Below are 24,279 nucleotides of genomic sequence, written 5' to 3' on the forward strand. Positions count from 1 at the left end.
AGGAAATTAGGAAGCCTATTCGAACTATTGAATAGAAAAAAAGGGTATAAAAATATCTGGAACTTCATTTAAGAACAAAATTAAGATTCCACTCTTGCCATTTTTTATAATATTATACTGGTTTCAAACTTATGAAACAATTTGTTCCTGACTTTATATCTTCCTATAAGTGCAGTAGATGTTATTAAAGAATGTGTCTATCTATAAAAGATATATATATATATATATATATATATATATATATATATATATATATATATATATATATATATAGAGTAAGAGTAAGAAAAGTATATAAGTATATAGAGTAAGAAAAAAGAAGTACTTGTGACTCGTTTGGAAAAAATATATAAATGTTTTGAATGGGTTGGAGTCAATAAAAGGGACTATTGGTCTATATTAGTAAAACTATTTATTATCTCGAGCTTTCAATTGTGTTTACAATTATTATCAAGAGCTGCTAAAAAAGACAAAATATCTTACAAAGTTGAACTAGAAAGAAAAAATTTTTTGTTAACTCACCAAATAAAATTAATTTGGTTAATAAAATTGCTGCAAATACATTTCAAAAAGAATTAATACAAAAATGTCCTTATCTAATAAATGCTTCTCTGAAATTTTAATATAATTTTGAAAAAATTTTCTTAACACAAAAACAATTGAATTTATAAATAAATTAAAGTAGCGACCAATTACAAATAGGCCTCAATGTCATAAATGCCAACTTAAAATTTTTATTTTTGACAATTATATTGTCAAAAATAAAATTTTGTTTAAAAATTCTTTTTTGTTTAGTAACAAAAAAGAAGAAGATTTAATCACCATTGATAGATGTCTGAAAAAAATGTAACAGATATATGGAAAATTAAATCAAAATGTGATATTTTTCAAGTTTTATATATAAATTATAAAGAAATAATATAATTATAAATTTTGCTTAGATTTTGAATTTCTAAACTTTTGTTTAAATTATTATCACTTTTGCTAATACAAACCATTTCCAAAAAAGTCCTTTTGAATTTATTACTTTCACTACATAAAATTGTTAATAAATTATTAACCAAACTAATTTTATTTTGTGAGTTAAACAATTTTTTTTTTCTTTCTAGTTCAACTTTGTAAGATATTTTGTCTTTTTTAGCAGCTCTTGATAATAAATAGTTAACCAATAGCCTCTTTTATTGACTCCAACCCATCCAAAACATTATATATATATATATATATATATATATATATATATATATATATATAATTATATATGTATATATATATATATATATATATATATATATATATATATATATATATATATATATATAATCCACTACATTTGCTTAAGGTGTTTCTTCGCATCCTTCACACAAGAATGTTCAGAAATCTGAAAGATCTAAGCGGTGAGACCACAAGAGCGGACTGAGTACACGTGAAGCAGCTTTCTGCTTGAATAAACTTGTACAAAAATGCATGGATCAACGAAACATTGACGAGAAAGATATAAGAGTTATCCAAAATCTCTGTTGGAATCAAAAAGCACGAGTGAGACTAGACAAATCAACCAACACAGAAGAATTTGAAATTTTAAGAGGGGTGCGACAGGGGTGTATTTTGTCTCCTATGCTCTTCAATCTCTATGTGGAGAACATTTTTGCAGAGGCACTGGAAGGCTCTGAGTGTAGAATATAGGTAAACGGGTTCCCGATAAATAACATTCGTTAAGCCGATGACACCGCGATAATAACAGACAACGAACATGATATGCAGTTGATGTTAAATAAAATAAACACCGTAGCATAACAAAAATATATGGCTTGAAGATAAATGCTGGAAAATGCATGGCAATAAGAAAAAACGCAATTTTAAATGCCTTGTTCCGCATACTATGGACAGATAGGATGAGTAACGAGGAAGTCTTAAGAAAGGCAAATATTGAGAGAGAGAACTACTCAATTTGATCAAGGTACGAAAAATTGGATAGCTCGGCCATATTCTGAGAGGAAACAAATACGCAATCCCTCAACTAATCATCCAGGAAGAGATGGAAGGCAAGAGTGGAGTAGGTCGCAAACAAAAGTCGTGGCTACGGAACATAAAGAACTGGACACGCATAAATAACACTGGCGATCTTTTGCATGCCGCAACAGACAGACGTCTGGCCTTAAGATAATTCGCCAACGCACTATAGATGCACGGCACTATAAGAAGAAGAATCCACTACACCTTTACCAGATGGTACATCGTTCCACAAATCTGACATGTATATTATGAATAAATGGAAAATATATAATAAGCCCATGGGCTATAGTACTCTCCAGGAAAAAATTATAAGCCATTTTATTGAGATTAAAAATAATTTAAGACCAAAGCATAAGAGCACAATATCTTACCTCTTTCCCTGTGTCTAGATTAATTGTAGTTAGATCGATTTCCATTAGTGATCTTTGGACTCTAATTGCTATATTATCTGAGGCTTTATGTGAGCAATCACAGTAGATGTACAGAAGCACCATGCAGTACAAGCTGGCTACAAGAAGGCCCATTTCTTTAAAAGAAAACGTTATCCCGTGCTCCATAATTTCTGATATAAAACCGTAAGTCTGAAAAGCACCGATAAGTATGTTATGACAGATGAAGCATACATAACTTACCGCAATTGTTATATTAGTGATCATAAATAGCGAATATGTAGAATATGTTCTTGAGTAAGCATTTCCTATTGCTTGAAGGAGCTCGCTTAGTTCTAGCCATAGTTTTCTATAGTGGGATATTATGTATCCGGTGCAAAAGTTATCTATATCCTAAAAAATAAAACGGAATGTGAAATATATATATATATATATATATATATATATATATATATATATATATATATATATATAGTACGTTAAGTTTTGGATTAGATATTGCAAACTACATAAAGCGCTAAAATCGGCAACATTGCCTCGTACGAGGTAATTTTAATTTTCCAATCCCCTCATACGTCTTAGCCTTAGACTCCTAGATAGAAAATGAGAACACGAAAACAATTTAGCAATGGATATGCATCTCCTTCCGTCGATTTTTGTTTTTCTTACGTATACACGGTTTATTTCTTATAACATAAACTCGATAAAAATACACTGACAATTATAAGGCGGTGCATTTGTATCGGTTTTTAATAATGTGAAGAATTTTTTGTGGTTGACTTAAAAATAAAAGCGCATTTTTTTCATTCATAAATAGATAAAACAAAAAATATACTCTTATTGAAAATAAAAAATAATTTCTAATAACATAAGGAATAATTCTGTATAATATATAATAATAATAATAATAATAATAAATAATAGAATAGCACCCTGGGAAAAACGACTGCTGGGGAAGATTGAATTACTGCGTAGGGACATTGGACAAATAACAGAATACATAAGAGGAGTAAGAAGTAGAAAAATCATCACAAGAGCTGAAGAAATATTGTTTAACACTCTAAGACACTCACGACATGATCCAGAAAACAACACACCTCAACAATGCCTGGCCGCATTAAAACAAAAACTATCTGTTTACTCAGGCCGCCTGAGGAGGTACAAGGTTAGTAACCACCGGAAATGCGACAACATACTTTTTGAGCAAGCAGAGAAGGCTTTCTATAGGAAACTTAATTCCACTGTAGAAAATGCAAATAATAAATCCTACCCAAGCCGAGAAGAAATTCATGAGTTTTGGGGAAACCAACTTTCGACGCCAGCTACTCATAATAACAATGCTGGATGGATTGAACAAACGACGAACAACTGTCAACACTACAGTAATATTCCTTATGAACCTTTCACCACTGAAGAAGTCTCGAACATTATCAAAGAGCTTCATAACTGGAAATCTCCTGGACCAGACGGAGTTCAAAACTTCTGGCTAAAGAAGTTTTGGAGTGTTCATGAGCTTTTAACAGTATTTATTAATAATATTATTTCTAATTCACAGGAAATACCATCATTTCTTACTCAGGGAACCACTTATCTAATACCGAAGGATCAAAGTAATACCCAAGATCCAGCAAAGTACCGCCCAATTACTTGTCTTCCAACTTTGTACAAATTGGTCACATCCTGTGTGGCCCGGCGTATCTACCAACATTCTGCTCTGAACAATATCATAGAGCCTCAACAGAAAGGATGCGCTAAGGACTCCATGGGCTGCAAAGAACAACTTATTATCGACTCAGTCATTTCTAACCAGGCATACACCAAAAAAAGAAACCTTTTTACTGCCTTCATTGACTACAAGAAGGCTTTTGATTCAGTGCCGCATGAATGGCTTATAGATATATTGAAACTATATAAAGTCGATGATAATCTCGTGACCTTTTTGAAGAATATAATGGCAGAGTGGAAGACTAAAATTCACCTTCAAATACCGGGTGAAATTAATATCGAAACTGAAAATATCCCTATTAACCGGGGGTTTTTCCCGGGGGACTCGTTGAATCCACTTTGGTTCTGCCTAGCAATGAACCCACTATCTCAGCTGCTGAACTCTACTGACTCAGGTTTTAGCATCAAAAATAACAACACTGTTGTAGCGAAGCTTAATCATCTGTTGTATATGGATGATTTAAAATTAATGGCTTCCACTCGAAACCACCTAGATGAGATGCTAAAAACTGTAGAAAATTTCTCAAATGATATCAGTATGAATTTTGGACTAGGCAAGTGCCGTATACTAAATATAGTCAGAGGAAAGATTCAGCCCGGAGGTTTCGATATGCAAGATGGCCAAAACATCGAGGCAATGGGTGAAAATGATGTGTATAAATATTTTGGAGTAAAACAAGCGCGGAAAATTGACCATAAACAAATGAAAACTGAACTAACTTCGGAGTTCGTACGAAGAGTAAGACAACTAAATCGGTCATATCTTAATAGTAAAAATTTGTTTAAGGCATTAAATACGTACGCCTGTTCCGCGCTGAGCTACTCATTTGGTATTATAAAGTGGTCAAAAACAGATATAGAGGGTCTTCAGCGGAAAGTAAGAACACTTCTCACAAAGGCGCAAAAACATCACCCACGCAGTGCAGTAGAGAGAACAACATTACCGCGGTATCAAGGGGGAAGAGGACTTATGGATATAGGTGAGCAATTGGATAAACAAATTGCTAATTTAAGAACTTATTTTCAGGTACAGGCTGAGACATCTACTTTACATCGAGCAATTTGCGCAGTAGATGATACGACGCCGCTTAAACTGAGGGAACAAGAAATGCGCATAAACCACCTGACTAAAGAAGACAAAATGCGCACCTGGATGAGTAAACCTCTGCATGGGCGACATCTCAATGAGATCAGCCAAGAATATCTCGACAATACAGCGTCGAACTATTGGTTGACATCAGGAAAGATGTTTCCCGAGACTGAGGATTTCCTACTTGCCATTCAGGATCAGGTTATTCCAACTAAAAATTACCTGAAATATATTGTTAAAGATCCTCAAGTCCAAAATGACAAATGCCGATATGGATGCCAAGCCCAAGAAACTATCCAACATCTTACCGGTGGCTGCCAGGCATTTGTCGGTACTGATTATAAAGAACGCCATGACTCAGTAGGAAAGATTATCCACCAAGAACTAGCTGACAAACTGGGACTTCTCCAAACCGACCATCTTCCTTATTATCAATACGTCCCTGATAGAATGCTTGAAAATGACAACTACAAGCTATACTGGGACCGCACTGTGCTTACAGACCAACCAGTGTTGTTAAATACAACGAAAAGATCGCCAAGTACAGAGATCTAGAAATACAAATCAGGAGACAATGGAGAATGGAAAGTACCCAGACGATACCCATTATTCTTTCTACCACTGGAGTCATCCCGAAGAGCCTCCTAGAAAACATAAAAAAGCTGGGTCTAAACGAACATCTATATAAGATTATGCAGAAAGCTGTGTTACTTTCGACGTCCAGATGCGTACGAAAATTTTTGGGAGATACACCGACATACCAAGTCACCTAGGACTCGATAACATGGAAAGAGTCCCACCAGAGCTCAATCCTTTTGATACCGTAGGTATCTGGGATGAGTGAATTTTCCCCTTAGAGGGAGTGTGAGCCGTATGGCTAAATCTGGATAATAATAAATAAATAAATTGCTGGTGTGGGAACGTAAAATTCTTCGAATGATATATGGCCCTTGCTGAGACAGCGTGACAAACGAATGGAGGGGCAGATACAATAACGAGCTAGAGTCTCTATTCAGAAAAGAAAATCTAGTCAGATATATAAAGGCCAATAGACTCAGATGGGCAGGGCATGTGATACGCAGTAACGACAATCGCCAAAATGTGTTCTGGGAAAGGCCAGAGGGAAGAAGGTCTGTAGGGCGGCCTAGAAAAAGGTGGAAAGATGCAGTCAAAGAAGATCTAGAGAAAATGGGAGTGCGACAATGGGAATTACTGACACAGGACCGACAAACATGGAAGGCTATAGTAAACGCGGCAAAGACTCACGAAAAGTTGTAGCGCCATTGATGATGATGATGATGATGATGATAATAATTCTATATGCCCTACAGAAATAATTCAAATATTTAACCTTCTATGGCTGAACAGTATCCCAATCTGCTATAAAAACTTCTGCGGACAGATGTAAAAGTTTCTGCTGTAACAAAATTGGAGAGTTCTCTTATTCGGTTTTTTAATTCATCCAAATTTTGGGCTCTAGAATCGGGATGATCGTAGATGATGCTTTTTAAATGTCTCCAAAAAAAAAAACCATGGGTGTAATATCGTCTGTTCCACTGATAACTCGATTCGAGAACGTATTGTTTATGTACTCCCTAATTATTCGAGCGTTGTGAACTGAACAGCCGTCTTGATGGAACCAAACATTCTCTAGATTTACATCAGAAAGATTGAGAATAGCGGGAAGAACATGATTATCTAACACATCCAGGTATAATCTACTATTCAAGTTGTCTCAATAAAAAATGGACGTATTATGTGGTCTCCTAAAATACCAGTCCAGACGTTAACTTTTTGAGGACGTTCAGTTCGGTAGACAACACTTCGGTGCTAGTTTTCCCGCGCCCAATACCTCGTAATGGAAGAATTGTGTCTTCCTACTAACGAAACAGAAGATTCATCAGTAAATATATTGTTTTTAACAAAATTGGTTTCATTATTAGTATTCGTTATTAGAGTTTCACAAAACTCCATTCTTCGATAGTAGTCGTCTAGAATAGTCTAGATAAAGCTGCTGCGTTTTCGAATATTTAAAATTTTTGTAACCGTGCTTTTTTCATACTTTCGTTACAGCAACATTGCTAACATCTAACTTTCTAGCAACGCTTCTACTCGAATGTGTTGAATCTACCTCGATTGTTGCACAAATTTGTGTATCCCGGTATTCTCTTTCCTCAACTGTTTCTGGTGACACTTCCTGAGCGTGACAGTTTCTGCAATTTTTGAGGCAATAACAACTCTCAAAATTTTTAACAATATTATGAACTGACTGAAAGGGATATATTGTATTGATCTCGTGAGAATCATAAAAAATGGCAAAAATCGCGCCACGTTTATTTATTTAACACCTGTATAAAATCTGAGTTTATTTGCGACAAAATGCGAAAAGTGCATACGAAAGCTGAACTCTTTAACTTTAATATGCATCTTAATTTTTGTTGATAGGTCACTTGAACCAAAAGACATTGAATTTTTACCGTCCAGCTGATACAAATTTTATTGAACATTGATTTCGCGTGCGTAACTGACATGAAAAATTAACGGTTGCTTCAGGCGTTGTTTCTAAGAAAACGGTTCGTTCTGCACAAAAAATGATCGATCTTGATGAAAAAATCTTGATAAATCGATTTTTTTCATCCATCTACGAGGGGGTTTTTGGGAGGAAAGCCGGGGGTTAAAGTGGTAAACTGTTTTGCATCTTTTTTGGGGTCCAAAAATTAATATTTTAGGCAGAATTCAGCTTGTTCGTATGATTTTTAGAGGTTCAATGGTATTTTTGTCTCTGACGACTGGAGTATTGTTTGTTTTGTCATATACATTTATTTATGTACACTATGTATTTTAGCCTTAGTTTCTTGAGGGCCTGAAGATGCCGTAAAAGTTTGTAAACAAAGAAACCGGTAGCCCATTCTCTTTTTTCAACTTTAATAAAACCTACTACGGATTGTGAGTAAAAGACTTATTTCCCTAACATTTATATGACTATTTCACTTATCTTAACACCAACTGTCTTTCAATTCTGATTGGTCTATCAGCTTCGTGTTTTCAACGACGTAACCATGGATACCGATCGCAAAGCAAAGTTTGACGTTTGCCAAAAATATTATTGTAGCTGTATACGTCAAAATGAGTCGTTTTGGTGGTACTTCAAACGAAGTTATAAACCAAAACATTGAAGAAAATATACCGAGTAACACAAGAAAATCTAAATCTTATATATGGAGACAATTTATGATGTTCTGTGTGGATCGCAACTACAAATTAGATGCAGAAAATAACAACGAAAGACTAGCATTCATTCTAAAAGACTGGGCCTTCAACATGCTAAAAATTGATGGCAAAATTGGTACAAGAAAAATATTTCTGTGAGTATCAAAGACATATTGATCCCTTCAAAGATATAACCTTCAAGGAAGCGAGAGCGGCTCGTGATAGTAAGAGAAAATTGTTGCAAACTGTACCCGATAAAAGGAAAATGAGTTCTGTCGCTATGACTTTGGATGAATATAAAAATATGTGCTTACAATGGGACGAAGACACGCCAGAGGGACTCCAAAAGAAGTTTTTTCATATAGCTGCCGTAGAATTAGCTTGGAGAGGTAACGAAGCAAGTTTTTCCATGTTTCATTTTTCCAAAGAAGAGACTAACAACAAAGGCTGTTTAACAAACAGAATTGCATATAACCCGATATTCTCCAAAACCCGCCAAGGTGGTGATAAAAACTGTGCAGATAATAAATGGCTTACTCAAAATTTGAAGAATCCTGAAATGTGTCCTGTGAGATTATACCGGAAACTTATATCGAAAAGGGAAACTATTACCAATGATAGACTTTTTCTGACTGTGAATGGCAAGTGGAATAAATATAATAATAGTAATTGGTACAAGAATTGTCCTATTGGTATTAATACAATATCCAAATGGACAAAAATGTCTGCAGAGAAGATAGGATTAGACACTAAAAAAGTGAAAATAACGAATCACTCTAATCGTGCCACTGCAGTTAGTCAGTTACTACAATCTGGCGTTAGTGAACAACAAGCTATGAAAATTACTGGACATGGAAGTTCGAACTCGATGAAACCGTATTTACATCTTAGTGCCGAACATCATCAAAACATAGTGAATACTTTTAGGAATACTCCAAGTACATCAGGTAATAATAGCAACAATACATTGTATCCACCTAATAACGGTCATACTATTCAAAATTTTTACAATTGCACCGTTTATAATAATTATAGTCGAGAATAATGTATTTTTTTTCGTGTACAAATTATTTATTGTTATAGGTAAAAAATAATTATAACAAATTATTTATAGTTATAATAAATATTTCATGATTATGACTAATTGTGAATTATTCAAAAAATGGGTAGATTCGGGTTACCTAGATCAAATGTATTATTATTAAATTCCTTCCTCTTATTCTACTGAATTTTTGACCTATCACTTTGTTCATGAAATAGTCTAATAAAATACCACTCGTGATTTAATTTAGCTTATAAGTGTGTCTTTTATTTCTAAACTCAACTGAGTTTCTTAAAGAAAACACCTCTCGACCTACGGACTCGTGGTGTTTTCAAGCAACTCAGTTTCGTTTAGAAGTAAATCGACAGACTTATCGCGAAAATTCAATTACTAGTGGTATTACTATTAATAATAAATTACCTTCTGGAAGTTATCTGCCAAAGCCTGGCTGGCATTTCCAATTCCCCTCAAGTTAATATACCATAGAGCAGAATTCATATTCAGCATTGTTATAATATGGTAGTAAGCGCTTGTATGATATAATGTATAACCATCCAATAATGCGCTCAGTGTTAAAAGGAAAGCCACTGCTAATATCAGGCATCCCAAACTGATAATGACGATGAGTGTACTAAGATAAGGAAATTGCAAATTTTGACCTAAAATAAAGATTTATCACTATAATTAGTTTAGTATATCTTGTTTTATAAGAACTTTATATGTTTATAAAATAATAAAACTGCCATATGTGTTTCACATAGCTTACCAGTAACTTTATAATAATGCAGCTGGAAAGTCCCCCATCCGTTTTTATAATCACATACTTCCCTCGCTACCCCCCATCCAACGAATGGTATCCAAAAGTGCGGTACCAAGAAAATAATGAAGATAATGGAATAGATATATTCATCGAATTTTCTGCTTTTGTTCAGTAGTATGTCGACTCTTTCATATCCAACAAAGACGACGATAACTGTCATGACAGCATAGAAGACGTATGCGTAAATGGTCGGAATGCTTTTCCAGCTAAAAGTTATTCTGCCGATTTCTCCACGTTCGATGGGCATCACACCCAGCATCTACAATTTAAAACCTTTCTATTAACCCTTTTAGTCATGTTGGACCCATTAATTTGAATGTATATATAATTCTACAGGAATATATTACTTAAACCAGTTTAAAGAAATTTACATTCTATAATTATTATACTTTTGCGTTGTGTACTCGAATGGTGCATGGATGGTTTTATTCTAAAAGAAAATTAATACCAAAAGCAATATGGTGGAAATTGCATTGTTCGTAAGAAGTAAGTGTACTTGTTTCTTCAAATATCAGTTTGAATAAAAGTCATTCGCGGTTTATATTTCAGTGCAATGTTGAAAGTAGTGTTGCTGCTTACTATTTGTGAATATATTTGATTGAAATTTGACTTTTTTCAAATATAAAATTCGATGAACTTAATTGTATCCAAAATGACTAACTGTTATTTTTATTTTCAGAATAAAATTCCTCCAATAAAATATTTAACGGAGAAAGAACTGCTAGAAGAGCTAGAAAAACTGTCCAACATAGAAGGATGTGTTAGTGATGACATTGACTGCGAAAAAGAAATACAAGTAAGACAGAGAATTGGCCACATGATAGATGATTTCTCAGAAAATAAAAAAGAAGGGAAGGATGAGTCAGAGGAAGAAAAAGAGGATAATGATGAACAGGGCGAAAATGATGGTAACTATGATAACTTCATCACTCTAAAAAAATATGTAAAATGGTTACAGAATGTTTAATTTGTAACTCGACAATTACCTAATACAATAATCCGGGTGTCTAATGAAAACTGTTTTGAGGAATATCAATTTACATATTTTCTGAGATATTTCTGCGAAAGTTTATTTGAAAATTTCTTTCAATATACAAATATGTATGCTTTGCAAACTGGAATTGAGAAATTTCTACCATGTAACCTGCAAGAAATAAAATCGTTTTTTGGCCTTAGTATTCTAACAGGCTGTCTAAAATTTCCAAGACTGCGAATGTATTGGGACAAATCTTTAAAAATTGATATTTTTCCAGACACAATGCTATTGTGTTGACAATCTGGAACCCAGACAGAGCAACGACAAACTATGGAAAGTTCGACAAGTTTTTGAATCTGTCCTGAAGAGATGTAGAGAACTGCAGATAGAAACAAATGTTTGCACAGACGAACAAACTTCCCTCTAAAGGGAGATTGTCTATAAAGCAATGTATCAAATACAAACCCAATCCTTCTTCTTCTTCATGTGCCTTGTCCGTTCCGAACGTTGGCAATCAACATGGTTATTCTGACTTTGTTTACGGCAGATCTGAATAGTTCAGCAGATGACAATCCGAACCATTGCCGCAAGTTTTGGAGTCACGAGTGTCTTCTCCTCCCTGGACCCCTTCTGCTGTCTATTTTCCCTTGAACGATCAGCTGTAGTACTCTATATTTATTATGTCTCATAACGTGACCCAAGTATTCCAACTTTCTTTTCTTTATATTTATTCCTACCTCTCTCTCTTTACCTATCCGGCGTAGTACCTCTTCGTTGGTGACGTGCTCAGTCCAGGATATACGTAATATACGTCGGTAAGCCCACATTTCGAAGGCCTCTACTTTTTTCATCAATGTTGCGGTCATTGTCCACGCCTCCATTCCATATAACAAAACCGGGAATACATAACATTTCAGAAGTATAATTTTGAGAGGTAGGGTGAGGCTTTTAGAGGTAAAAATTTGCTTCATGCTAGTGAACGATGCTCTTGCCTTTTCTACTCTTATACGTATTTCCTTCGCTTGATCCCAATTTGAGTTAACTGTTGTTCCCAAGTAGATGTACGAATCCACGTGTTCAATCCATTGGGAGGAAAACTGTATTTATTAGGTGGTGAAAGTGGATTGCTTTACAATTTTCTAATCTAACAAGGTAGTATCACAAAAAACAAAAAACTAAATTGCAAGAAGACAAAAATAATGATCATTAGTAAGAACACCTATATAAACGTCCAAATTACAATAGGCAATACGCCGTTAGAAAGAGTGGAAAAAATATGCTATTTGGGCTGCAATATTAAGGATACTTGGGATCACAGCTAAGAAATAAAAACTCTTATTGAAAAAGCCAGAAGCTCTTTTAACAGCCTTAGGAAGATTCTCTGAAAACTATCTTTAAGTATCAATATACTTATAAGAATTTAAATGTTACGTCTTTAGTGTCCTCATGTGGTGCTACCGACGTATGTTGGGGGTCTCATATACACACCACACAAGTAATATAACTATTCTTCATAGGCTAAGAAAAGACAAATAAATTATTAACACCGTAAAGAACAGAAAATTGGCTTATAATATTGGCTTAAAATAATAAATACCGACTTTACAGTTGATTCTACAAGGCAAGATTGAGGGTAAGAGAGGCCCTGGACGTAGGCGTATATCCTGGCTGGCTAATCTTAGGAAGTGGACTGGTCTAACGTCAACTGATTTATTTCGAGCTGCTGTGAATAGAATAAGATGGGTCAATGTGGTCGCCAATATCTCCAGAAGATAGGTACATTTAGAAGAAGTACCACAAAAATAGAACCTTCTTATTAGAAATATGGATAGGGTGCAGCTATCGTATTGCAATTATCCAAAGTACTTGAACCTAATAAGCATGCATTGTACTATGACAATTATTTTACGAGCTACAACCTTTTACAAATTCTCAACCAAAAATCAATACTTGTTACTGGTACTACGAGGATCAATAGACTTTCTAAACTAGCTCTTACTGACGTAAAAAAAATTTCACAAAACCGGATCAACGGAACCAATTATCTCTTCTGATGGAATTGTAGTAACCAGGTGGTTAGATAACAAGCCAGTGATAACGGTTCCAACTTCGTTGGGGTCGGTACAGAAGATGTTGTAAACCTTTTGAATAAAAAAACAAAATGATTCATTGACGTTAGTCAAAAAATATTTTTTCGTTTGCTGAAAAAAAAAGCGGTACTGAAAGTGTTAAAACAAAAAATAATTTTACATATATCGACAATTAACATTATAAAAAATTATTTCGCACTCGACGCAGACGTAAGTGAAAAGTTTATAGATAGACCAGGAAAATATCTTTGTTATTGCAAACATAAAATATGTAACGAGTTTTAAAACACTAGGACTTTTGGTTTAAACATTACTTCACATAATTCACTAAAATGTCAATAAACTATATGAATATACAAAATTCTTACTCTAAATAATAGAAGAATTAACTTGTGATCTCTGTAAAATTGATCATGGTCATCGATAACTTGTCCGTCGGAAGAATCTAATTCCTGTCTCTTAGCAATTTCCAGACCACGTGCCGAGCTTTTTCTAATAAGTTTCGTCAATTTAAGTTCGTCGCCATATAAATCTGCTAGATCTTTTATTTCCATGGTGAAGATAGCTGAAATAGAAAATGTTCTATTGAAAATATATAATTATTTTAAAAGAACAAAACTTTATCATTAATATTTTGACATATTGCGGATTCTTTTTGCTATTTTATTTCCAATACTAGCAGGTTTTAGACCAAAACGAAACAGTGCCAATCTTCACACTTACTTATGCCATATCCATCGCATTTACACAAAAGTATTAACATTTCTACGAAAATAAAATCAGCACAGAAAAATCTTATTACTAGTGGGTGAGGATAGCTCCCAACTCCCTAGACATTAGTTTCCCTAGTAAAAGCACCCGACCAACAAAATCAAATCCGAATTGCTCAAACGACAAATAAGTTAATAAAATTTGTATGTATCCCATCACACATCGGCATCCAGGGTAGTGAAGCAGCAGATAAAAGTGCAGAGAGTGCTCACCACGTGACTTAAAATCGTGATTCCAGTCGGAAGTATTGTAGTTATAAAAACGCGTGTAGTATATCTGTAATTCTAGCTCTGTTTCATAGTGTCTTACCACCAATTTCAGTGGTTTTATCTCTGCTGTTTCTAACATCCTTTTTGTCCTCTCTGTGTCAGGTCGTGTTTCTGCCGCGTATGTCATTATTGGTCTGATGACAGTTTTGTAAATTCTGCCTTTCATTTAATTACCGATATTTTTATTTCTCCATATTATTTCATTTAGGCAGCCTGTGTCTCTGTAGGCTCTATTTACTTGATCTTCCACTTCAGTTTCGAGCTTTTCGTAGCTAGATAATGTGATGCCTAGATATTTAAACTCCATCACTTGTTCTTCTTATCTGACCTTCCGGCTCTAATTAACATCTTAGTAAATTAGCTGTTGTAACCATGCATTTTGTCTTTTTTGGGGAAATTAACATGTTACATTTTCTGGCGGTTATATTAAATATATACAGCATACGTTGTAAATTATCGTCACTTTGAGAGAGTAGTATTGCGTCGTCTGCACAGCAGTCCTGTCTTATACCATTGCCAGCTTCAATAGGGTCGGTAAGTTCTTCTTCTACCTTTAGTTTTATTGTGTTATTTTGGTAGATAGTTTCGATCGTTTTGATTATTTCTAGAGGTATCTTGCGTATAATTAGTGGATTCTTCTTCTTCTTATTCTTTAGGTACCATCTCCGCTATGGAGGTTGGCAATCATCATAGCTATTTTAATTTTTGAGGCAGTAGCTCTAAATAGTTGTTTTGAGCTGCATCCAAACCATTCTCTTAGGTTCTTAAGCCATGAAATTTGTCTTCTTCCGATGCTTCTTCTGCCATCTATCTTTCCTTGCATTATTAGTCACAGGATGCCATACTTCTCGCCCCGCATCACATGTTCGAGATACTGTAGCTTTCTTTTTTTAATTGTAAGTTTAACTTTCTTCTCTTTACCTATTCTTCTCAGTACTTCATTGTTCGTAACTCTATCTACCCAGGAAACCCTCATAATTCTTCTATAGGTCCATATTTCAAAGGCGTTAAGTCGTCTCATTGTGTCTAGATTTAACGTCCATGATTCCACTAGGACCTTTTTCATTTTCATAAAATTAGAACGTGTTTTTTCGATTCTGACTTTGATTTCTGCAGTGTAGTCATTATTTTCTGTTATAAGTGTATCTAGGTAAGTGTACTTTTTTACTCTTTCGATCTTGTGACCCTCTACTATTAAGATTTCGTTAGTATTATGGTTGTTTTTACAAATTTTCATAAACTTCATCTTTTTGATATTAAACAAGGGTCCGTACTCCCTACTACACATTACTAGTTTACTTATGATCTTTCCAGGTCTTGTAGACTATCGGCTATTATTACTGTATCATCTGTATAATAAGTGGATAACGTCCTTTAATTTGACCCAGTCAAATGCCTATTTAAGGTCCACGAAACATACATATGCCGTTTTGTTGTATTCTAATGATTTCTCTTGGACTTGCCTCATTATAAATATAGCGTCAGTGCATGATCTTCCTAAAACTTTGTTGTTCTTCTACTAGTGTTATTTTCTACACTGTACTACTGGTGATTTTCTATTTTTTAATTTCCTTAATGCTTCCTTTACCTCTTTCTCCTCAATATTTATTTTTTCGTTTGTCATTACCTCTGGTATTAGTGGTTCATTATCGTCACCTTTAGCAAATAGGGGTCGAAAGTAGTCTACCCATGTTTTCTTCTTAATGTGTTTCACTATTATTAGTTCGTTCGTCTCTTTTCTTTGTCCTTTGATCGTTCTTCATATTTCTTTTTTTGTTCCGTAGAAGTCGTGTTCCATCTGTTCTCAAAAGCTCTGCCAGTGTTCCCTTTTTATTTGTCTAACTAAAGTATTTGTTTCATTTCTGATTCGTTGCTAGTGATAATATGCCTGCTGTTTGTTGTGTTCTGTATTGTAAAAAGGTTTTCTTCTTTTCTTTACATTTTGTCTTCACTTCCTATCTAAACCATGGTGTTTTCTTTTTTGATATGTTAGTGTTCGTTACCTTCCTCTCTCCAAGTGATTCTGTTGCTGCGTTAATTATGTTATTTTTGAGTTTTTCCCAGCAACACTGCCTGGTGTGATTGCGGGGTTCATTGAGTAGCTCTGCGGTTACCACAGCTGACACCAAGCCCGGATAAAATGTGGAGGGTGATTGGGAAGGTTATCAACCTACCAATCATAAAAACGAATAGTGCTCAAAGAAACAATGTACAGCCTTGGAACCAGATTAATACTATAAAGACGACCACGGCAAGAAATAAGGACAAGCGAGAAACATCCAAAACCCAGATGAGAATTTCTACTTGGAATATCAGATAGCTCAACTCATTGGACCAAGAAATAACCCAAGGGCTGAAACAGGAAACAAAAAAGAAAGGAAAAAGACAATCAACATTAGGAAAATACATAGTAATCTACAGTGAAGTAGCAAAAGAAAACAGGGCCAAAGAAAGTGTAGCCTTACTAATACCCCAAAGGTACCAAAATCACATTAAAGAGTGTCATCAGAAAGGATTGTAACAGCAAAGACAAGAATGGAGAAGAAGGACCTGAACATCATCAGAGTATACTGCCCAGAAAATAACAAGCCTCAAACAACAAGGAAAACGTTTTATGAGCAATTATAACAAGTAGTAGATGAAGTCAGAGGGAAGATAATAATATTGGGGGATTTTAACGCACGAATAGGCAATCAAGTAATACCCGGAAATAAGCAAAAACATAAAGAGGATGTAAAAAAACGAAATATATCACAATGTATAACATATTTAATGTACCTAGTCGCTAACAACCTATAGTTGATGCGAGATTATTCTCTAAATAAAAAGAGAAACAGTACCAATAAAGTATTATGAATGCGCAGAAATTTTCCTGAAAGGGATTTTAAGAAAATGTAAAAAAAATTAACTAAAACAGAAATTTATAGAAAATATTGTCAACGAAGAATTTTTCAAGGCGGCGTGCCTTTATATACAACATTAATATTTAAAGAGAACCTAACTAAAGTTATTAGAAAGTAAAAGATTAAAAACAACATTATGCAGAAACTCTGAAAACTATGGATTTCTGAAGTATTGAAATTCCAATACAAGAGTTTCCAGAAGTATGTGACATTTTAAAGAAACACCTTCGCCAATTCAACATATACATAATTTATCAACGCCGTTTAAGACCAGCAATACGAACTGAAAAAAGGACTACCAAAACTGATTTTAACATAATTGACTTCTTTCATCCTTTCTGCCAGGTCGATCATTCAAATATAGAACTCCACATCTTAATTTTAACAGCCATCGAATGTCCCCAAAATTTTTCATTTCCTGTAGATAATGCATATTTACTCCTTTTTCCCGCAGTTCTTTAGCTCCTCTAGTAGTGTACACAAAAATTTGATTCGAATGCTCTATTCTCAGCTTGACGCTGTATCTCCTCCTTTTTTTTAACATACTCCCAATTATATTAAGCCAGCTATCTCTCCATTTCCATTCACACCTTACCTTAATACCAAATTTTTCTCCCATGCTCATACAATCTTTCCACCAGCCACACCTTGCTCTCATCATTTCTTTCAAAACAAATTTTGGCAACATATCATTCGAATATCCTAAAAAAATTTCAACATCTTTTTTATATAAATTCATTGTATATAGGCTGACTCAAGCAATACTCTGTCTCCAAATCTAACATAAAGTTAGGACAATACGTTGGACAAGAAAACATTTGTTTTATATAAAATCTGATTATTTTCACGTCGTCGTACTCAAAAAGACCCAGTACCTGAGACGCATAAGTCAAAATTGATCTTACGACCGACTCATACACTGTTACTTTAGCCAAAAAGGATATATCAGCTTTAGACACTAAACTACTCCAAGCCGTGTGAATCGACACTTTTGCCAAACTCCGGCGCTTTTTTAGATGAGCTTTAAACGCCAACTTGGGTCTTACTATCATTCCCAAATTATTATAGTTATTCACTACCTATAATACTCGATTATTCAGTTTCCAAGATTCCCCGATCACACCACCTCCTCTTCTGAATACAAGAATTTTGGATTTATCTAAATTTATTTTAAGATTCCACATCCTGCAGTATTTTTCCAGTTCAGTAATCATCTGCTGTAGTACCTTCGGATTGATTGCCATCAAAACCAAATCATCTGCATATAATAAAAGTCTTATAATCAAACTATTTATTTCCAAACCGCCTCCCTATGCTTCATGTAGGTCATTCAAGAAAAGAACAAACTGTAATGGACTTAAAAGACATCTCCGTTTTATTCCTACATTACAGTCAAACCATTCAGATATACCTTCCTTTAACCAGACTGCCGATTTTGTACTCGCGAACATACTTTTTAACAAATTGAGTACTTTGGTAGATAATCCAAATTGCCTCAACTTGTAAAAAAGGGCCCGTCGATCAACTGTATTAAAAGAAGCACTTAAGTCCACAAAAATGTATAAATTTCTTTACTCCTCGTACATGTTGGATTTTTACTATACTCGTAAGATTAAAACTGTTGTCTGTAGATGAATAGCCGGTTCTATATCCTGCCTGGAACTCATTTAAAATGTTATTATTTTGTACCCAGAAGGTAAGTCTGGTTAAAGTCAATGCCGCAATGAGTTTGGTTATTGCATTTAAGAAGCTAATATCTCGATAACTTCCTGCACTTTCCATGTTTTCTTTGTTATAAAGAGGAAAAATTATTGCATCATAAAAACCCTGAAGAAAGTCTGGTTTGACGAAAAAATTATTAGCAAGCCCAAGTACAAGCACTTTTCCGTTTTCTGGAAGAAACTTGTAGAACTCAGCAGCAATCCTGGTGCTTTATTTGATTTTAAACACTCCAATGCTATTTAAAGTTCTTTCATACTAACCGGCTGGTCTAAATGTTATTATTTATTATTATTTATTTATTTATTACAATAAATTTGAACAGAGGTTGTAAAACCCATATGCCCATGTGAATACAATGTTATATAGTGTGCAATTACATGGTTACATTATAATAGTTACATATTAAGCACTAACTAACTAAATAAATATACAAAAACATAGCTAATAGCAAGTGTTTAGTACAAATTAAATGTTCAACTATAGAGCAAATGGTCATCTAGTTTATTTTTAAAAATATTGACAGATGGAGCATCTATGATCTTAGCCGGAACGCTATTCCATATCGAGAACACTCGATTAGAGAGAAAAAATTGTCTAGTTGTTGTTAAAAAAGTTTCATTTTTAAACTTAAGTTTGTGGCCACGAAGACGATTGTCATTGTCTAGTATAAACATATCTCCCACATTTCCAAAGTTGTATTTTACTATCCGAAACGTAATAATTAAATCGCCTCGAAGTCGACGTTATTCAAATGTAGTGTGATTGGCCATATTCAGTCTTTCCGTATACGTAGGTCTTGAGCGACCAAAAGACGTCCTAGTGCACTGCCGCTGTACGTGTTCGAGAATATTACGATCGCGCACTAATACCGGATACCAAACAGTTCCGCAATATTCCAGAACTGGACAAATGTACAGTTTATACAGATAAACTGAGCTCATAAATGACACTTTCGCAAACGTTTTATTTAGTAGATATAATTTACTGTTGGCTTTTTTAGAAATATGCAAAATATGTTCCGACCAACTTAGATTGTTATTAATTATAACATCTAGATCATTATGTGATTTCACTGTTTTTAACACTCGCCCATTAATAGAGTAAGGATGACACGGATTATTTTTACCCATGTGAAGAACTACACATTTGTCCACATTAAGAGGCAGCATCCAAGTAGAGCACCATTCCGATATGCAATCAAGGTCATCTTGTAGTAACTGGAAATTTACGGAGGGATCGGAAAATAGCTTCGTGTCATCTACATAGAAAACTTTGCTGCATTTAATGTGAAGTTGTAGATCACTTGACTCTGCTATGAATAAAAGTGGGCCCAAAACTGATCCTTGCCGTACCCCACTTAAAACCAGTCTTTCAACTGAGAAAGAGTCCCCAACTCTAACACAAAAACTTTCTATCTGTTAAATACGCGTCGATCCATCTCAGTAATTCACCACGGATACCAAGGTGTTCCAATTTATGTAATAGTCTTCGCTTTGGAACTCGATCAAAAGCTTTAGCAAAATCGAGCTAAATAACGTCTACCAGGGCTTTTCTGTCTAATGCTCTTGACCATTTATTGACACACCAGAGAAGATTTGTCATTGCAGAACGTCCTTTGACAAAAAAATGCTGCTGTTCTGGTATAACCAGTTCATTTTGCAGAAAGTCAGAAATTGTCTTGGCAATAATAGATTCCATTATCTTAGAGATTATAGGTGTTAAGCTGATAGGACGATAGTTATTAGGATTCAATTTGTTCCTTTTTTTTAAATCGGTGTTACAGATGCGGTTTTCCATATAGGAGGCAAAATATGTATGGTGAATGATAAGGACATAATCACATATAGTGGGTAAGCTAAAGCATCATGTCTTTAAAAATAAAGAAGATATCAAGTCGAGACCAGGAGACGAATTATATTTTAGGCTTTGAAGATGATGTATAACTTTTTCAGGAGTGATGATTATATTTTCAAGAGAAGAAGAAACTCGTGACGAAGTAATATATTAGGAAACTGATGATTAATAGGTTCGACAGAGAAAACCTTAGAGAAAGTACTAGCAAGGACTTCGGCATTCTCATAGTTACTTTGGGATATATCCCCATTATCATTTTCCAGTAAAGGTATAGAAACTTTTGTTGTCAACGAAGATCTAATATACTTGTACAATTTTTTACAGTTATTACTAATGGCTATACTCTTTTCGTAGGCAACACTAGCTTCATGTAGAGATTTCTTTAAATCTTTGGCAAAGTCTCGATGAAATAGTAAATCCTCTATGCGATTTGTACGTCTATATTTGTTCCACAACTTTCGTTTATACTTGATCAGATATATAAATTCTCCATTAATCCAAGGTTTTATGTTATTTTTGTATATGGTTTTTTTTAAGGTATTTTGGTTTTTGCAGAAATTAACAACGTGTAAAAACTTATTCCAGAATACTGGATTTCTTATGTTGCCGAAAACATCATTGCATGATCTGAGTTACCTACTGGAGAGCTTATTATGGAATGTGTTAATAAATGGGGATCATTAGAGAATACCAAGTCCAAAATAGATGGTAAATTATTGATTCTGAAACGAGTCGGCTCCGTTATGAATTGATGTAAATTAGAATTTAATATAAAATCTGTAAATACATTTTTGGAAGTTGTTAAGCCACTAGGTGGATCAGTTATTGGCCACGAAATGTCTATAAAATTAAAGTCTTCAATAACAATTAGATTCTCTAGCCAAGGCAGTTCATCAAGTGATGCGATAAGGAACTCATCATCTGCTAATCTAGAATCAACAGGCCGATAAACACATACTAGGTGAAAAACAAAAGAGTTTTTATGACATATTTTTAAGCCAAGTAATTCCATATTAGGGAGAAATGTAACAAAGAAATTATTAGTAATTTCTGAAGACAAGTTCCTCTTCCACGTCGATTACGACGATCACACCTATAACGGAAATAATTATCAATGTTATAAAGAGAGTCAAGATCATTTGGTGTTAACCATGTTTCAGTGATAAGAATTATTTGAAGATTTAGGTTTTGAATCTTGCATAAACATTCATTAAATTTGGAATTTAAAGTAGCTAAATTAGTATAGAAACAGAGCCAATTATGAAAACCTGAAACATCAGAATTAGTGACGAAAGTTTACAATTTTCGGGACACCTTGTATATATTTTATGGTTAAATTTTGCTCTCCATTCGATTTTCTCTGTTCCAGTTTCACTCGAAGTTCTTTTGGGCATTCTATTTGATTCGGAGTCTTATCGTCGATAATGGAAACGGTTTTTAAAGATACGTGTTGTAAAAATTTCTTTTTGTTTTTCAAAATATGTTTGGCGTCATGGTCATTTTGCATAATGACCTTTATCATCCTAGGGAAGCGATTGTTTGGTTTTGCAATCGTGAAAAATGTGACAGAAGTGGAGTTACACATTACAGTATCTAAAATATTTTTTAATATTCCACCATCGTGACTTTTCTTTGTTTCAATGTCTCCTGTAATTTCTGGTACAACCCTAACAAAAGTATTCTTAGCCCGGTTAATGCGATCAACTGCTTCATTTGCTATGGTATCTGTAAATTTTGGAGATGAAGAATGATCCTCCTGCATTGAGGATAAACGGTTCCCAGCTCTAAGCCCCAAATTAAGATCGATTCGAATTTACAACATTTGCCTAAAATCAAAAACAATGCGTGTTTATTTTTCGTTATGCAATATAAAGCCTCATGTATCGCAATATGTTGTGATATAATTTAATTTTAAAATCTTCTTCTTCTTCTTCTTCGTCTAGCCATTCACGTCCACATCTGAACATAAGCCTCTTCAAGTCTTCCTTTCCATTGTTTTTTATTGTACGCTACTTGTAGCCAATTTTTCCCGGCAGTCCTTTTCAGATCATCTGTCCATCTCATAGGAGGTCTGCCTCTGGGTCTTTTGTGTTGGTATGGTCTCCAGGTTAAAATTGATCTGTGCCATTTGTTTAGATCGCTCCTAGCTACATGTCCAGCGAATTCCCATTTCAACTTTAATGATTTTTGCACCACATCGGTGACTTTGGTTTTCTGTCTTATCCATGTGTTTGTTTTCTTGTCCTTAAGTGATATACCTAGCATTGCTCTTTCCATCGCGTGTTGAGTGACTGAGAGTGAAGTATATTCATATTTTTTTTTGTGATTGTCCATGTTTGTGCCGCATAAGTTAATATCGGAATAATGCATGCATCAAAAACTTTAGATCTAAGATGTAATTGAATTTGTTGATTTCTGAGTATATAGTTCAGTTTACCGAATGCTGCCCAAGCTAACTTTCTTCTTCTTTTTATTTCTTCAGTTTGAATTTCCCTATTTAGTATTATTTTTTGTCCTAAGTATATATATTCTTCAACTTTTTCTATAACTTTATCGTTTATTATTGTCACGGTGTCTTAGGAGTGCATGACTTTTGTTTATTTTAAATTTTGCTAATTTTAAAATAGCTAATTAAAATAATAAAGATTAAGCTAATTTTAAATTACATCAATTTGATTAATGGTAATCGAAAACTCTACTTACTTTTTCAATCCAAAAAGCTGTATCATTAACACCGGCAAAAGTATAAACCTACCCCTGTGTAAATCGGCAGCTAGCCACTCGACCATACAGAAATTACGTCGAATACAATTCAAAAAAAATTACAGAATTAATTGAAATGTAGGTAATGGAAAATCGATAGTGGATTGGTAGGTGTAGCGTGGCCTGGGCGACAAAATTGATGTATTTGGGGTGAAAAAAGATTAATTACCGTCATTCATTTATTTGTAAGAGAGTTCACGTGAATGGCAATTCGTTAAGGGTAAAACGATCGTTACGTTCAGTCATTTGTTCTTTTCATATAGAGATCTTGAATATCGATGGAGGTACCTTCAGTAATTTTTAAAGAATGAGGCCGTTTTATATTTGTCAATGTCGTTAACTTTTATTACGTTTGTAAAAACTTAAAAAGGCAGTTTTATTATTTAATTATCCGTATCAATCACGCAAGTTAATTAACCGAGATAATATTATTGCTATTTGTATGTATAATTATGCAAAATGTAAAAAACAATTTTTCTGAACTGTGTTCAATTTTTTCAACAATAAAATTGTCTTCGTTTTGTGGTTGATTAACCTAAAGAAAGCGTTTGACAGAGTAAGACTCAAAGATGTAATCCATATTCTGTATCATAGAGAAGTTACCCTAAATATTATAAAAACTATCGAAAACATCTACCAAAA

At 34.1% G+C, this 24,279-nt stretch overlaps 1 protein-coding gene across 1 annotated transcript in view; it reads right to left on the reverse strand.

Annotated features, from left to right (window-relative positions):
- LOC140448387 (gustatory and odorant receptor 22-like) overlaps positions 1–23,645 on the reverse strand; it is a 45,440-nt gene extending 21,795 nt beyond the window's left edge. The window contains exons 1-6 of the mRNA XM_072541475.1: positions 23,578–23,645; positions 13,724–13,920; positions 10,236–10,548; positions 9,890–10,128; positions 2,646–2,795; positions 2,385–2,594 (exon numbers count right to left, since the gene is read on the reverse strand). Of these exons, the coding sequence (XP_072397576.1) occupies positions 2,385–2,594; positions 2,646–2,795; positions 9,890–10,128; positions 10,236–10,548; positions 13,724–13,909 (1,098 nt within the window). The 5' untranslated portion in view covers positions 13,910–13,920; positions 23,578–23,645. The remainder of the gene's footprint in view (positions 1–2,384; positions 2,595–2,645; positions 2,796–9,889; positions 10,129–10,235; positions 10,549–13,723; positions 13,921–23,577) is intronic.
- Between the last annotated feature and the right edge of the window lie 634 nt (positions 23,646–24,279).

This window comes from Diabrotica undecimpunctata, chromosome 8 (assembly GCF_040954645.1).
Source record: "Diabrotica undecimpunctata isolate CICGRU chromosome 8, icDiaUnde3, whole genome shotgun sequence".
Lineage (NCBI taxonomy): Eukaryota > Metazoa > Arthropoda > Insecta > Coleoptera > Chrysomelidae > Diabrotica > Diabrotica undecimpunctata.